Raw genomic sequence first — 15,399 nt, forward strand, 5'->3', positions numbered from 1 at the left:
ATGTGGCTTTTTTCCGCATAGCTCTCTCTTTTATGGTAATCAAATGTACTGCCAACTTTTCTCTTGCTATGTACACCAGCGAAGGGAACCAGATGCTTTGTGTTTTCCTCTGAAATGTATCTGAATGTTTTTTTTTGTTTAGTGTTTCGGAGGGAGGGCTGGCTTACAGACAGCGTTTCATAAATCCAGCCCTCCCTGCACCCTGTTTCCCAGCTTGCGGCGGGTCCTGGCTGTGGCTCCCGGCTGGATTTGCAGCCTCTCCCCAGCACCGCATGGCAGCAGCCCCCGCGGCGCTGCGGGGCCGATCCCCAGCCGTCCCGGGCTCAGCGGGACAGGGCTGCCACCGGGGGACACCCCATGGGAAGGGTCCCCAGTGACGTGGGGTGAAAGGCGTGTGGGGTTGGGCTGGTCCATCCCACTGACTTCTTGCACCACAGAGCATCTGCAGCCTGACCATGTTGTGCAACTGGCCACGGCTCTTGGGGAACTCCGGGGGGAGCCGAGCCCTGGTTCAGGAGCGGGTTCTGCTGCTCACGGGGAGCAGGATGTGTGGATTTGCCCGGCGATTGCTGGTCGGCCTCTGGAAAGGGAGGCGTTGTGCTCCAGCGCGGCTGAGGACACTGGGACGGTATGGGGCTCACCCCTCCTCGCCGGGCGGTTTGAAGCTGGTGCTCTGCGTGGCAGGGGCTGCTCCTCCTTCTGTCCACCCAGGCTCTGAGTTGTTGAAGGCCACCCACGGAATTCCTGCTGTGCAAGAAAAGAAAAACAAGGGGTCTCGGGCAGGACTGACAAAAATACCTGTGCCACCAGGGAACTTCTGGCCATTTTTTATAATTTCTCTTCTCTGCCTCCATCTGTACTTCTGCTGCTATTTTTATAATCGATCCTCTGCTTTCAACTCCTTATCTTCTTTAGCTTTCCCTCTCCTTTTCACTCTTTATGCCCTAAAATCTTTTCATCACCTTTTTTTTTTTCTTTTTGGGTCTGATTGGGCTTTATTTCTTCTCCTCTGCCAGATTTATATGAGTTGTCAAGTCCTGCAGCCGTTTGTCTCTGCCTGATGACAGACTTGCCTTCCCCCTCCCACCCCAGATCAGATTCATGGCTGTTCTTTAAGGCCCTTTAATATTTTAATGCTCTGACTATAAATTTCATTTTCTTTAAGCTTCAATCCTTCTGTGGGCCTTCCCGGGGCTGGGCTGGCGGGAGCCCCCCCCACACACACCCCGGTGTGATTTGCGGCATGTCACAGGCAGCATTTGGGGTGGCTTTGCTCCGTGCACAGGAGTGGAGGGCAGGGGAGGGGAGTGTAGCAGGAATTCGCTTTTCCTTAAGCTCAGACGATTCTTCAAAACTTGACAGGAATTGACTTTTTTTTTTCTTGCTTCCAAGCCGTGATTTGTTGTGGGCTTGTTGTGCTTTTTATTAAAATGCTCTCGTGGAGTGCTTAAAAAGGTTGGCTTTACCCAGCCCCAGCTTCCGTCTTTAATAAATGCAGCCTCGGCTTACAGTTTTTCCCTCTGATGTGTCAGCTGGGGGACTCGCTCTCCATCTCAAATACACCCAGACTGCTTAAATCATCCTTATTTCTCTCGAAGGGAGAGACTTTTTGCTCTCCAAAACTTTTCACACCCTAAGTTAATAAAACTTCTCTGCTGAAAGGGATGGATGTGACACTGTGCTGAGGATTTCATGGCCAAGCGCTGGATTATTGCTGCGGTGTAAAGGGCTCCCCAGCTCTGGTAAGCACATTGAATGTCTTCTTAAAATATGAGGTTGAAATTCATTTGGCAACGGCTGTCCCTGAATGCTGCTGGAAGAGACTCCCCCCTTTGCCAGTGCAGTGGAGCAGGATGGCTCTGGAGAAGGACAGCTCTGGGAAGCTCTTCCCAAGGGGCAGCACAGCCCAGGGCCACCTCTGCGTTGTCCCACACAGCCCATGGGGGAGGTGGTGGGGCAAGAGAAGAGCTGCCCTGTGCCTCGGCTGAAGGCCACTCTGGTTGGGAGCGTGCTTCGAGGGCCACAAAGAAAGCTGGGCTTGAAGCCAGGGCAGAGTTACTCTCGGTATAAACCCGAGAGACCAGGAGAGCAAAAACAGTGCCAGAAATTTTGATGGCATTTGTAAAGAAGTCAGTCAGCTCCGTTATTAAGCATGAGATTGGCAGCTCATCCGAAGGGTGACAAAGCAGCCCTGCACCATGCCAGGAGGGACCTGGTAGGAAATTATCAGCAACATCTGGGGCAGCTATTTCCTCTGCACTTGTAAACATTTAACCAAGGAAATGTTAGCAAAGTCTTTTGCAGCAAACAGTCCTCAGCCACCAGCCCACGCTGGCTCATCCCGGAGCCCTCCACCCACCGCAGCAACACAAGGAAGCCGCACTGTATTTCTTCCCTTGATTTTTGGCACCCGGGCCAAGGCGGGGGTAGAGCTGCCGAGTGTTTAATTCAGCGCTTTCCATTTCGGATATTAGTGGTGCAACTGAGTTATGATACAGGAGCCTAGAGAGGAGTCATTCCCTCTCAACACATTATGGATTAGTTATTTTCCTGTTAAACTGCTTTCGTCATGGTGAGTTTGTTGCGTTAAACGGGTCGCTGTGTGTAACAGGCTAGGATAGGAAAGCGTGATGCTACCTGACCAGTGCGAGTGACAATACAGACAATAAGACAATACAGAATGCAATGCAAATTTTGCTATGGACATGTACAGAACAAAACTTGGGGTCCCCTCCATGTTTACAGCCACAGGGCTCTGCTGAGCACCCATCGGAGCAGCCAAAATAAGGCTGAAAGGTCACAGCTTGGATGCAGCAGCAGTGGCACTGGCTGCAGCGGGGTCCCCAGTACTCATCTCACAGGAGTCCACGCCTGGGGGTTCACCACCGCCTCTTATGTCCAGATGGGGTTTTGGTGCATCTGGGCTGTAGAGTTGGAAGGTGTGAACTAATTCAGCGAAGCTACAGTAAACAACAATCGAACTTCCCCCCGAGGAGGGGCAGCAGGAGCTGCCCAGCGGGGAGAAGGTGCCTTTATAGGTGCCAGTCTTCATGGTCTGAGCATATGGAACCTGGCAGATGTGGAGATGTAAAGGCAAGGTGCTGCAACGGGCAGGGTCCCGTGGGGAGGGGATGTGAGCACCACCCTCCATCCTGCCTGCCAAAGTCACTGCCCACGGCAAAGCCGGCACTAGGTTTCGCTCAGTCCCCTTGGACGGTTCAGGATAGCGCCAGGCTCCAGGAGACGGAGGAGCTCTTCAGAGAGAGACGGAGAGAGAGGCGACGGGAGGCTCCACTTGCACCTGCCTGCAATTAATTAATTACGAATCCACTCATTAGCTCAGCCCATGGCTCCCTCTCACTGCCAAGCCCTCAGCTGTCCAGAGAGCAAGTCATTATTTGAAAAGACTTTCCCATTAAACCAGAAAGCAAAAGAATATTTCAAAGAAGAAGGGGCGAGAGAGAGAGACAGCAAGGGTGCGAGCACGATTGCAATCAGCTCTCGAGGACGTGCTGGAGCGGCTGGATCCCCATCTTGAAGCAGCCTGAGAATGGTGAGATCGATTTCATTAGCCTGCTCAGCCACTGATTGCTCTTGTGCCACATGGAACAGCCCCGTGGCCCCCCCCACGCTCCAGCCTCCGCTGGTGGCGGGTACCACCAGGGCAAATGCAGCAGGGAAACGGGTCCCCCCAGGTCCCACCCCATGCTGCCAGCCACAGACCAGCCCACCCAAATGCAATCACAGCTTGTGCTAAAAAGAGCCCTAAAGATTTCAGTCTCCTGAAGTGGGCGCCTGCCTCCCCTTCATGCCCAGGCGGCAGCTGCAGCCCAGCTATCAGGCTTTTAACCCAGCCAGTGCACACAGCTGCTTCGCCGCCCGTTTTTCTATTATCTGCTTTCTGCTCCTTGCTTTAGCGGAGGCGCCTCTTTAACCGCAGTGATTTACCGGCGGTGTTACAGCAGGACAGGTCTGACACTGATTGAGTCGCTTATCTGCTGTCTCCGTCCTGCTCGCTGACAGCCTCTCCCCCAGGTATCAATCTGCACATCAGTTCTTTATTCCTGGGTGAGGTAAGAGCTGTCAAGGTTCCAGCTACACTGTCATCTTCATCTAAGCTGCCAGCTGCCCTTCATCGCTTAAAGACCCTCTTAACACACGCACGCTTTGGGAGGGGGCCACCATGTTGGAGGTAAGGAGACAGCAGCAAAATTTCATTTGCTCTGGAGGTGCCCAGGACTTGATGGATTGGCTCATGTTTGTCAGATTGTCTTGTTTGTCACCCATAAATAAACAAGAGTTTCCACACTGAGGTTCAGCCCCACTGCTTCTCCAGCCAGCTCCCTGCAGCCCCCGCCGCAGGCTCCTGGCCGGCCGGTGCAGGGCGAGTGGCAGGGTCCTGGGACTCCTGCAAGACACGAGGCTCCCCTGGGCCAGGGCCACCATCAGGGTGGTGGGACAGAGTGGAGAGAAGGTGGAGAAGACACACGTGTGGGCCAGGCTTGGCTTTGGGATTTGTCAGGAGTCCCTGCTGCCAGACACCTCTGGTGACAACCAAGGTGGGGCTGAAGCCAAATCGCAGAGGACCATGCCGTCCCGGTCACCATCACGGGGCCATGGGACCGGGGCAGGGGCATGCTGGCTCCCAGCACCTGCTCCCTGGCGAGGTGGCCGAGCTGGGACAGTCTGTCCCCCTGCGTGCCCCCGAAGCTGGCTGGAAGGAGGCAGAGAGGGCACAGGCAGCTCCCTGCATGGTGCCTGTGCCACCGCACTCTGAGTCACCCCCAGCACTGCCTGCAGCCGAGGTGTCTCCATGGTGTGCCCCAAACCCTCATCCCATCCCTGGCCGGCTGTTACCATGCTATGTGGTTGCACTTCAAAGCCTTGAGTACACCTTTCTGAGCTTTTTTCGTCCTAAATGATGTTTTTCTTAGCCTAGAACTGCGCTCCTCTCCAGGATGGCTGACAGCGCTCGGCAGCAGCGCAGAGCAGCAGGAAGGGACCCGTGTCCACTTCTGGGTTTGTGCTCGGCTGCTGTTCCTGGGCCAGAGCAGCCTCCAGCCGTCCCTGGCTCCGGGAGGAGAGGCCGTGTCCGAGCGGGAGGATGCGTGTGTGCACAGGGTCTGCATTACAGCCCTACGTCACCGCGGGGTGACAGGCAGCCTGGGGTGACCTCCCCAGGGGGACGGGTGGCCTGTAGCAAGGGAGGGCGGTGGGCACAGCCCTGCACACCTCCAGCCGTGCCTCGGTTTCCCTGGAGGTTTCTGGCTGCCCATAATCCTCTCAGTTCAGTTTTCTTGTTGTTGCTCTTTCATAAATAAAAAGCCACTGAAACATAATCTCTACCATAATGTTTATTAAATAGTAATTTTAAAAGGTTTTTATACAAATCATATAAACACAGTTTGATTTTTTTTTTGTTTTTTTTGTTTGTTTGTTTTTTTACACTGAAGAATCACAGTAAAAGCTCTTTAAGTCCATAAGTCCTGGCTCAGCCAGTGAATGGTCAAATACCTTGAACTGCAAACCTTGGAGAAGTTCCATTTCTGCATATAATTTCTTAATGGTTTAATTCCCATGCTCACCCCCGGCACCTTCCCACAAAATGAAATCACCCAGCACTCCCGCCCGCCCGTTAGCAACACATCCTCGCCACGGGAAGGGTGTGGAGGCAAGAGCCCATTTCAGCAAAGGCATTAATACTGATTTCTTTTTTTTTTTTCTTTTCTCTTTTCTGAATTTCACAGAGGGAATTGCGATCGTCAAATCTAATCTATTCGCAGAGGAGGATGTAATGAATTGAATGCACTGACTACTTTTTTTTTTTTTTTCTTTTTCCCTGTTGAAGTTACAATCAAACACAGTTTTCTGTAGAAGAACAGTAAAGCACCCAGCAGAGGTAAGTGAGGTATCGGCTTTGCAGCATTATTGGCCTTGCTCCTGCCCGGCAAGCGCAGCCGTGCGGGCCCTGCCCCATCTGGAAGGGGCGAGCGGGACACGCAGGGGCGGACGCTTCACTGGGCCCGTGCCAAGTTAGTGCCAAGATCAGCAGTACTCTCCTGCCCCAGATCAAGAGATATAGTAACACGAGTCAGTCCCACGGAATAAGTCACATACACGATACATACAGAGAATTCACGTGCGTGTGCAAACACACAATTTCTGAATATATGTATATACGAACTCTTCTCTCTGTACGCCTACTAGACACCATAACATCACCTTTTTAATTATATATTTTCACCTATTGTTCGCCTAAGTCGACTTTTCTACTGTACGGTCCTTTTCCATTCATCCTTCCCCTCACCTGTGGTTTAAAGGGGATAGAATCATCGAGCAGCAGCAATCCAGCTTTGAAATGGTCTGGTACATTTCCTCTTGCTGCCTCTGTTTCTTTTACACAGTTAAATAACACCCCTGTGGAATTTGTCCACCAAGAATGCCAAAAGAAATAAGGTGATTTGAAAGGAGAATCTGAGATACGTTTACTGCCGTTTCTGTGGGACGCACAGTGTGAATGAAAAAAAAATGAAGGCCTTTGTGTGCGCGCGTCTCTGCGTGTGCGTGTACGAACCGTGGATGTTTTGATGACACAGCTGCTGGTATCTGCTTCCCTGGTAACACATGTGTCTTTCTTACAGTGGAGAAGTCTTTTTTTTTTTTTTTTTTTTAAAAAAAGAAACTTACTGTCTGTTGGAGCTTTTCGTGAAATACTACACAAATGTTCCTATTCCCACCGCAGCAAGGAGCAGCTGTGGCACTGTCCGTGCTCATCTCCTCTCCAGATGTTGCTCATCTCCGCGAACACCTGGCCTCCCTCCTGCAGGATGTGTTTGCAGGGGCTGCGCAAACTGAGCTTCGCAGCACATCACACCTTCAGCGCTCCGCGGTTAGCGAGCAAAAAAAAATCCATCCCCAACCCAAACTATTTGCTAGGCAAAATGTGAAATCAGGATATGTCAGGTATTTCCAAAGAGCTCCTGGAAAAGCAAACCCAACATGCTGGAAAGGTTTCTCACTTGTATGTGTGCAAGCTGATAGGGGCGATCTGTCTGTACTGAATTGGAAATGAAGGCATTGGTTTGGGGCCCAGCACTTGAACTCTTTTTTTCTCCATTAAATTGTTTTCATAACATTCCTCTCCCACGGCACAGTGGTAAGTGGAGAGGTATCAGCTGCCAGACAATGTAGCCAGACCACTTGAAAGTAGAAGGACCAGACTTCTTCAGCCAGGCTCTCCCCAGTAGAGAGCGGTGAAGAAGAGCGTTTTGCCGGGGGAAGGATGAAGGCCTCACTTGTTTGACACAGCACTGATCATCAGATGGAGGAAAAATACTTCTAAGGCACTTGTTCAAAGTAAAACAAAACACAGCTCATAAATAAAACTTCGGGTTTTTGCTACTGATCAGGAGCAGCGCAGCTTTGCTCCGAAGGGGATGCGACGGCAGCCATTTGGTCCATTGGCGCTGACGGCGCCAGCTCATGCCCACCAGCTCCAAGGAGAAGGGGAGCACCACCAAGGCGAAGGGGGCCAGTGGGTGTCACGGCCGGGCTCCCGGGGCTGCAGGCACCCCTCCAGCCTCCTTCCCTGTTCATTTTCCCTCCCTGGCACTTCGGAGAGGCCCCCTTCCCAAAGCTGTCGCCCGAGTGCCAGGAGCTGACTGGCTCTATCTTTTGTTTGCTGCAATTTTCTCATTATAGCAAAAAAAAAAAAAAAAAAAAAAAGAAAAAGGGCAGGATCAAGAGGGGTGGGAGATTCAAAGAAAGGCCTTCCTGATGGAGGCCTCAGCTGTTGCAATCCAAGATCTGGATTTAATAAATGGCTCTTATTCACAAATCACTTTAAGGCTCTTCAGCTTCTCTCAAAGAGGCGCTTCTACACATAGGGTTTCCTTTCTCTTTTATTTCTTAATGACTTCAGAAAGCGCTGCTGTTACCATCGACACTAAACCCAGTATCCCACCTTTCCCTCCTACCAGGAGAAGGAAAGTTGAAGGTAACAACATGCTTCCATTTTCAGGACTGGAAACTGCAGCTTCCTGGACTTAGTGTGAAGTGCACAACTCCCTACAGCCAAAGCGGTATCTGGACGGGGTCTAAAATGGACAGGGTCTGTGTGTGTTATTTCCAAAGACAGGGTGGCTAAAGAAATCCCTCAGACTTCTCAGCAACTCCCCAGAGAAAGGAGGTGGGAAATTAAGGTCAGCATTTAGTTTCTCACATCCAAAAGGTAAACCAGTCTCCCTCATCACGTCCCAGCCACTCACATCAGCAGAAAATGAAGATGAACCAACAAACAAGGGTCTCAGTCCCCCCTTGCCCGGCACAGTCTGGTTTGCGGGAACGCCTGCTCGGTCCCGGCGGAGTGCGATCCGCCGGCGGGACCTGGCGGCAGGAGCAGCGCCTCCCCTCGCTCCTCCCGCGCCCCTCGTTCCCTGTTATGGCATTCAGTTCCCATAGAAAACAGCAAAAAAAGTAACCCCCCGCCAGCCCACCTCACTGGGCACAATGCCAAGGGTGATCCCCAGGGCACCCATCAGGCCTCCGAACAGCACTTCTGGTGGTTCATCTTGACCTTGTGCTTGATGCCATCGTACAGCTCGAAGTTGTAGTTCTCCAGCGTGGTGGAGCTCCGTGAGGACAGCCCAGCGTACGAGCACGTGCAGTAGAGGAGCAGACCGGCACAGATGGCCCCGAGGAGGACGCCAAGGGAGCTCATTGCTATGATGGTCACCAGGATGGGATCCAGGGTGTAGAGCCAGCTTTTTTCTTTGTCCAGCTTCGGGGTTCCTGGAGAGTTAGTAGAGAACAGTGTGTCGTTCCTATCCGATCCAAAGTAATCTGCAGTGGAATGGGCACTTATTATCCAGGGATCACTTTGCTTTTCCCCAACCTTTATGCATTTCTCACTTGGAGTTGTGATGGCCTTACAAGAGTATAAGCTCCTCCATGGGTATATCTCAGCAGGGTTTGCTAACCCAGGTCTAGAAGTCATGCAAAGCACCAAACTACCAAGAAAGTTAGTCACCCTAATTAACTTTTACATCTCAGGCGATGTAAACAGCATGCTAGCGCTTTACACCCACTGAAACTCTGGCCCTTCAGGTGCCACTAGGTTCAAAACTATGGAAACAATCTGTCACGGCTCCCAGACTTAATTTTCTCCATTTACAAGTCAAAATGCCACGCAAGCAGCAATTAATGCTTGAAAGATCAGTTCCACTTGTCCTAACACAAATACAATATATTGACTTTGCAAGCTTGCTAGCTGTTTAAAGAGGAAAACAAGAAAAGAAAACTAATATCTTTGTCCAGGCACTAAGGCACCACTTGAGCAGCTCAGTTTTCAAGCATGTTCTAACTCGGAACTCCCATTAAAGCTGAGGTTCGTGAGTGATTGTAGCATCTGATACCGAAACACAAGCTCCCCCAGATAAATTGCCCATGTGGCATTTCAGTACCAACCTGGATCATCGCTGTCTTCGAAGTCTTGTTCAGAGATCGGAAAGTCATCCTCCATTCTTGGGAAGTTCACTAGAAAAACAAAATGGGAAGCACTGTTTGTTTAAAGAGGCCTTTCAAGGAGCTTTATTGCCACTAGTCGCTGGATTACGAGACTGGCCAGAAGAAAGAAATAGTTAAACTACGGCAAGGCTCTTCCTCATGGAAGGAGGAAGTCATCGTCTTCTTCCTTTGGCCTAACTCAATGAATACTCTTGCACACTCGAGAGAACAGGATCTTCCCACTACATCACATTTCATGACCACCAAATGACCAGCTTTTAAGAAGAAAAGAGAGCGAGCGAAAAGCAAAGAAACCAGATAACTTGAATAGCATTAAAATATTGTCATTGGTGCCTGCATAATGGCCATAATTCACTATTAACATACTCACGGGTATTATCGTTACAACTTTGAACAGGATCTTACTGACTATCATTACTTGCCACTAATGCTAGAGCCATTTAGCACACTCTACTTTTCATCTTTTCCCATACATCTTACCGGACACAGAGCTTCAATGACCCAGTTTCTCTTTGGGTTTCAGATGAATTCATAGTAATTTGAGGAAGTCATGTATCATCATTATATGTTTTAATGCAAAAGCTGGTTGAAATGGGGAGAGCGGCAAATGGGTGTCCATATCTGGGCATTTATGTTAACATTTCTCTGATCCAAATTCCTTTTAGTGGTGACATTTCTTTTTATTGTTCAGCACAGATCAAGCACCAGTAACCAAATGCACATGCTGTAATCTGAGCAGAAGTAAGTTATTTTCCTCTGCAGCCTTCCTACCATTATCTCTACATAGAGTTACCATGGCTCTTTTTCAGTTTTTCAAAAGAAAATGCCCTTTCATTTGGAATATCTGCTTAGATATTCCAAAGCTGTCTGTAACGGGGTGCTCAACTGAGAAGGCACCTTGAAATGATCAGGAATGCAGAAAATCAGGGACTACTAGAAAGTGGTAGAAGTCTCACCCTTGAAACAGCTGTGGTTGAAAACTAAGGCTACTCCGCGTCTTGTGCAAAAACAGCAAGAAGAGTTTAAAAAGGTTACTTACAAACAACCAAAACCAAAGAATGTAACTTGTGCTCAAAAAGCCATGAAAAGCAAAGAAATTATTCAAAACCTTATAAAAGAATATTTGTGCATATTTGCACGGAGATTTAGGACTTGAAAAGGCCTCCTGAATTGTCAAATCCAATTTTTTGGTATCACAGGCAATGGCATCAGGCAATCCCCGCCAGGGACACTTCAGGTTTCGCATCCAGAGCAGGGGACTCTGCCCAACGCTACGCTGTCCCAACGCCACCTGACTGCAGAGATCCTCCATGCTGGTACTAATGATACCTTCCCAAATACGCATTCTTTGGGCAGAATTGTCTTTTGACCTCAGCGCTCAAAGGATTAAAGGATTTCTTTGAATTTTCAGCAAACGTGGCAACAGGAACACACAAACCCCAACACTTGCCCCTCCTGACGATGATCTGCGTCTAGTGAGCCACGTAATTAAGCTGACTTGAGGCTGCTGGTAGCTTGTTGAAGAAACATAGGTGCGCACCACCTTCTGTAAATCCCCACTTTAACAGCGAGTTCACATGATTTCTCAACACTTCCAGAACTGACAGGCCCAGATGGCAACATCTTAGGGCTGGGAGAACTGCCTGAGGGGCTCTTGCAAACATTTAGAGCCGAACATGTGGAAAAATAACTTGCAAAGCAGTTCACACGCGGAGTTGTCTGCTTTCCTAGTCCTCCGCCAGAAGACAAGCAGTGAAATTTGCCATCCATGTCACCCACACCACCCTACAGGAACCATAGGTTGCTCGAATATGAGCAAAGGTCGAAATTGGACCATGGTCTGCCCAAGGAACCCATATGTGGGGAAAGGCTGTTGGAAGTCTTTTGCCTTTCCGTGTTGTAGCTCCTCTAAATTTTGTGTGAGAATAAGCTAGCAATTTGGTGCTTTTTTATTTCCCAGGGTGGCCTTGAGGGAAAAGCCAGAAAAAACAAAGTATCGGTTAATCAACACTTTCAAAAGAACACCAGTTCTTCCAGCCTGAAAGGAAGGAGCGCTGGGAAAACTTGAAAAGAGAGAACATTTATACAAAAAGCCCAGCCCAAAATCTATTTACTCTGCTAGCAGTTTTCTCAGTTCCCCATGCTAATATGACTCCGAGTCCTGCTTAAATGATATCGTCCTCCTCACCCATTCTCCTTCCTCCTCAGGCCTGTGGTAGGCCCTCATTCTTCTGTTCCCCACACGCCATTTCATTGCTATCAGATTGTATTTTGTCACGCAGGGCTTTACGCTGCCTTTGGAAAAAAAATCAGCTCAACGTTTCTTTTTCCATACTGGGGTTTCTCAAGTCATTAACAAAATCAGCTCTGGCTGTGTGGCTGTCTGTGGGAATTGGAGCTGGTGGTCTCAGTTCAGTTCCTAGTGGAGATGATTTCCCGTCACAGAGACTAGCCTGCTATTTGTCATCAATTAGGCTCCTTTGTGACAAATCTCAGCAATATTGTCACAAGCGGAGCAGGCCATGCAAAGTGATCCCCTTGGAAAGCAGCCCCCAGAAAAGCCCTGCAAGCTGCTGGGCAGAATGGGGAAAAGATGCATCGCCCTGTGATGTGGAGAGCTGCTTCCTTGAAGGGCAGCTTTCAGGCACAATTTACTTTGCATTTTAAAAGGCGAAAATGTATACTGGAGAAGGGTAGACAAGAAAGTTAGGGGGAACTGTGTTTAAACAGGAGGAGCGCTTTCTCCTGAGTGAAAGGCCCTTTTTAAAGCGTGTATGCTGAACGATGGCTGTGAGTACCTAGCTGGTCGTGCCCAAAAGATGATGATGTTAGTGATGCTGTTGGAACAGCCGGATGCCGAGAAAGGGCTGCTATCTGTTGGATCTGAGAGCACTGCCAGCTAAAAGGCTAATTTGTGGGACCTGAAAAAGGAAGATGAGATTCTAATCAAAGACAAGGAGCGACTTAAGTACCATGTTGGTATGAACTCACATGGAGGGAGAGCAGGAGAGAATTAGTATTTCCAGAGATTAAGGAGCTTTAATGTATATCTGTTTTAAAATAGTAGCAGGGGTGGGAGGGATTGGGGCAGGGAGAGGGTTACTGGAAGGGGGTTGTGTGACATGTGCTCAATACGCTTTGCCAGGGGCGATGGGGGGACATAAGAGCAGACAAGGTTCTCTGGTGGCCTACCACAGACATACACATGCTTCTTGCAGGAAAGCTCTCCAAACCTGCCCAAGGCAGTTCACCTCTGCGAAGCCGCCGTCACTGCATCATAAGGACCGGCATGTAATTCCCGGCACCACGCGTGCTCAGCGCCAGCCTGCCTGCATGGGCTCACCAGCAGTGCCCACTGCCGCAGGCAGAGGCCTTTGCACCAAGACAAGAGCCATTGCTTTGGAGATGAAACCCAGTCCCAATTGCTGGAGCCTAAAGACACATTCCTCCAAGGCAAATGACCACCACTGAGAATAAAACTGCTATTTCTTTCTAGATTGACTTTGTCTGGCTTAAGCCTGGGCACCGAGCGCTCGCTGCCTCCTCCAATCCAGGGCAGAGCTCTATCACCACACATCTCTACACACAGGCATTTGCCGATGGTGGCCATGGCAGCTCTCGGGCTCATTCTAGGTGAGCAAAATGAGCCTCTCGGCAAGAGGTGCCTTTCCCAAATGATAAATCAAACTTGCAGCAATTTCCAGACCTTTTTGTTGCCTACCTGCAGCCTCTCTGGCACGGGGCAGCCTGGCCTGGAGGGCGCCTGGGATGCACTCTTGCCATCCCAGTGCTCCCCACAGGGGTCTGCGGGCTCTGGGGCTGACCAGGGATGTAGCAGGTGGTGGTGGCTTGTGGGGTCTGCTACCAACATCTTTCACCCCCCAAGAACATCCACAGCTGTGCCTCCTTGTACAAAAGAGGAGTAGCTGTCTGTCCTCTGGCCCTTTCCACAGCAGGAAACAACCATGTGCTGCTCACATCCCCGAAAACAGCAAGCGCCCTCCTATGTGCTCACCCCTCTCTCCTGCTGCTACAGCATCCATCTCGGTCAGTGCTATCCCGCCCAGCAAGGGGAGTGTCAGAGGTGCAACAGCTGCTCTACTGCCAAACAGCACCCACGAGGGTCTGAAACATTAAATCCAGCTAAGCCCAGGAAAAGGGGGTCAGAAATTACCACTCCCCAGCCTTGTCAGAGAGAGGCAGAGCTCCAGCGCCGCTCTAATCCCCACTTTTCTCCTTTTGCTCATTCCCAGCCCTTTTCTCTCCGCAGCAATAGCCTGACTCCAACACACGTCATTTTGTTTTGACATAGCAGAGCAGCCGCCGTGGCCTCGCCTTGACACCGCTCCGTTTGGCAGCGGTGGCGGCGGAGCTGCTCCTCTGGCTGGGAGCCCCGGGGGCTGGGGGGGGACACCTCCCGCCCCCGGTGAACGGGAAAGCGCTTCCCAAAGAAGCAGCACAGGCACCAGGCAGAAACACTCCCTCTGAGCCCCCACTGCTCTATTTCCAGCCGAAAATCTGCCTCACTTCTCTCTTCCCAGCTCCTCCAGAAACAGAGAATGATTTTAGTTTACAAAAGGCTTAAATCCCTGCCAAATTTCAAATTAAAACAGTGCTTTGGCTACAGCTGAGCATTAAAAGAAAGCAAACAAGCAGCCTCTCCCCTGGCCCGGCAGCCCTCCACAGCACGGGAACACCCAGACCTTATCCTCAGATTGCCTTGGGACTGCCCCGGTGATGGTGCACACCGACTGCGGCACCATCTTCAAACCGGGGGACACCGAGCAGCATCTTGGGCTTCCCGTTCGCAGGGGAAGTGTGGCTGGGCAGGTGAGGACCCCCCCACCAAAAGCGCTCAGGCGGCGTGCAGTCGGGCTGGGCGCTCGGTGTGGAGGCAAAGGCAAGCAGGCAGCTATTTCCAGCCCCGGCGCTGCCCTGTCACGCGTGGCACCCTGCCCTCGCCGCACGCACGGCAGGTGGCCAAGGCGGCTGCCCAAAACGGGGGCCCCTGCCAGACCCTCCCTGCAGCAGCCATGTCCCCTGTTGCAGCCCGACGCTTTCCCCAGCGCGTCCTGCTTTTTGCACTTCTTGTCGTCACCGACAAAAGGCCAGGGAAAGGGTGGCGGCGGCGTGCATATGTACAGCATTACAGTGGCATCATATAGCATGGTTTTCCTCTCCCTTGCTCTTAGCACTGGACTACCCAGGCAAGAAGCCACCGTTGGGGTTCAGTGCTCTCTGCCGGAGCTCACCAGTCCCAAAACGAGCAGCTCCTCGGCACATGAGCAGTGCAAGGGCTCGGAGCCGGGGGAGAAGCCGGCAGCTCTGCGGCATCCTGATATGTTTATCGCCCTCCCTGTTGTTGCTGTTTGTTTTTACAGCAGCAATGGCTAACGACACTATTCCTCAAACTGGCAGTCACGCCTGCAATCGCTGCTAAGAGCCGCCAAAGCCACTGATGGAGGAGCTGTGGCAGAAAGCCAAGAGGCTGTCCGAGCTCGCCTTGGGGCCCTTGCCTGGTGTCTGCGCACCAAATTCTGCTGCCCTGACACGGGGTAAGCTGGGGCAGCCCTCATGGAGTCAGCAGGTTTTCACAGGTTTCCTAGAAGGTCAAAAATCCCAACACAGCCCTGCACACAATCCGGTTTCTACCTCATTCCATTGCATTCCCAGCAGAGGCATTGGAACCCCTCCCTGCCCAGGAAAAATCCAGCCTCACCCTTACAGTCCCGGGGAGAGCAGCCCCACGTTCCCTGCAGCAACCGTGGAGATAAAAAGACACCGTGATCCCACATACAACCAGGGGAGCCATGTTGGGACCCTCCCTGCGGCGCACAGGAGACACCAGGCTTCCACCCTTAATGCCACTCGCTG

The 15,399-nt window shown here is 51.0% G+C and overlaps 1 protein-coding gene across 4 annotated transcripts in view; it reads right to left on the reverse strand.

The window, feature by feature from the left end:
- Positions 1 to 5,444: 5,444 nt before the first annotated feature.
- Positions 5,445 to 15,399, reverse strand: part of NRP2 (neuropilin 2) — an 89,413-nt gene continuing 79,458 nt past the window's right edge. Inside the window, exons 16-17 of one of the 4 annotated variants that reach the window (XM_074594040.1) lie at positions 9,466 to 9,534; positions 5,445 to 8,841 (exon numbers count right to left, since the gene is read on the reverse strand). In XM_074594040.1, the coding sequence (XP_074450141.1) occupies positions 8,537 to 8,841; positions 9,466 to 9,534 (374 nt within the window). In that variant the 3' untranslated portion in view covers positions 5,445 to 8,536. The remainder of the gene's footprint in view (positions 8,842 to 9,465; positions 9,535 to 15,399) is intronic. The other 3 variants (XM_074594043.1, XM_074594041.1, XM_074594042.1) reach the window with 3 other exon arrangements.

Source organism: Larus michahellis, chromosome 7 (genome assembly GCF_964199755.1).
Source record: "Larus michahellis chromosome 7, bLarMic1.1, whole genome shotgun sequence".
Taxonomy (NCBI): Eukaryota; Metazoa; Chordata; class Aves; order Charadriiformes; family Laridae; genus Larus; species Larus michahellis.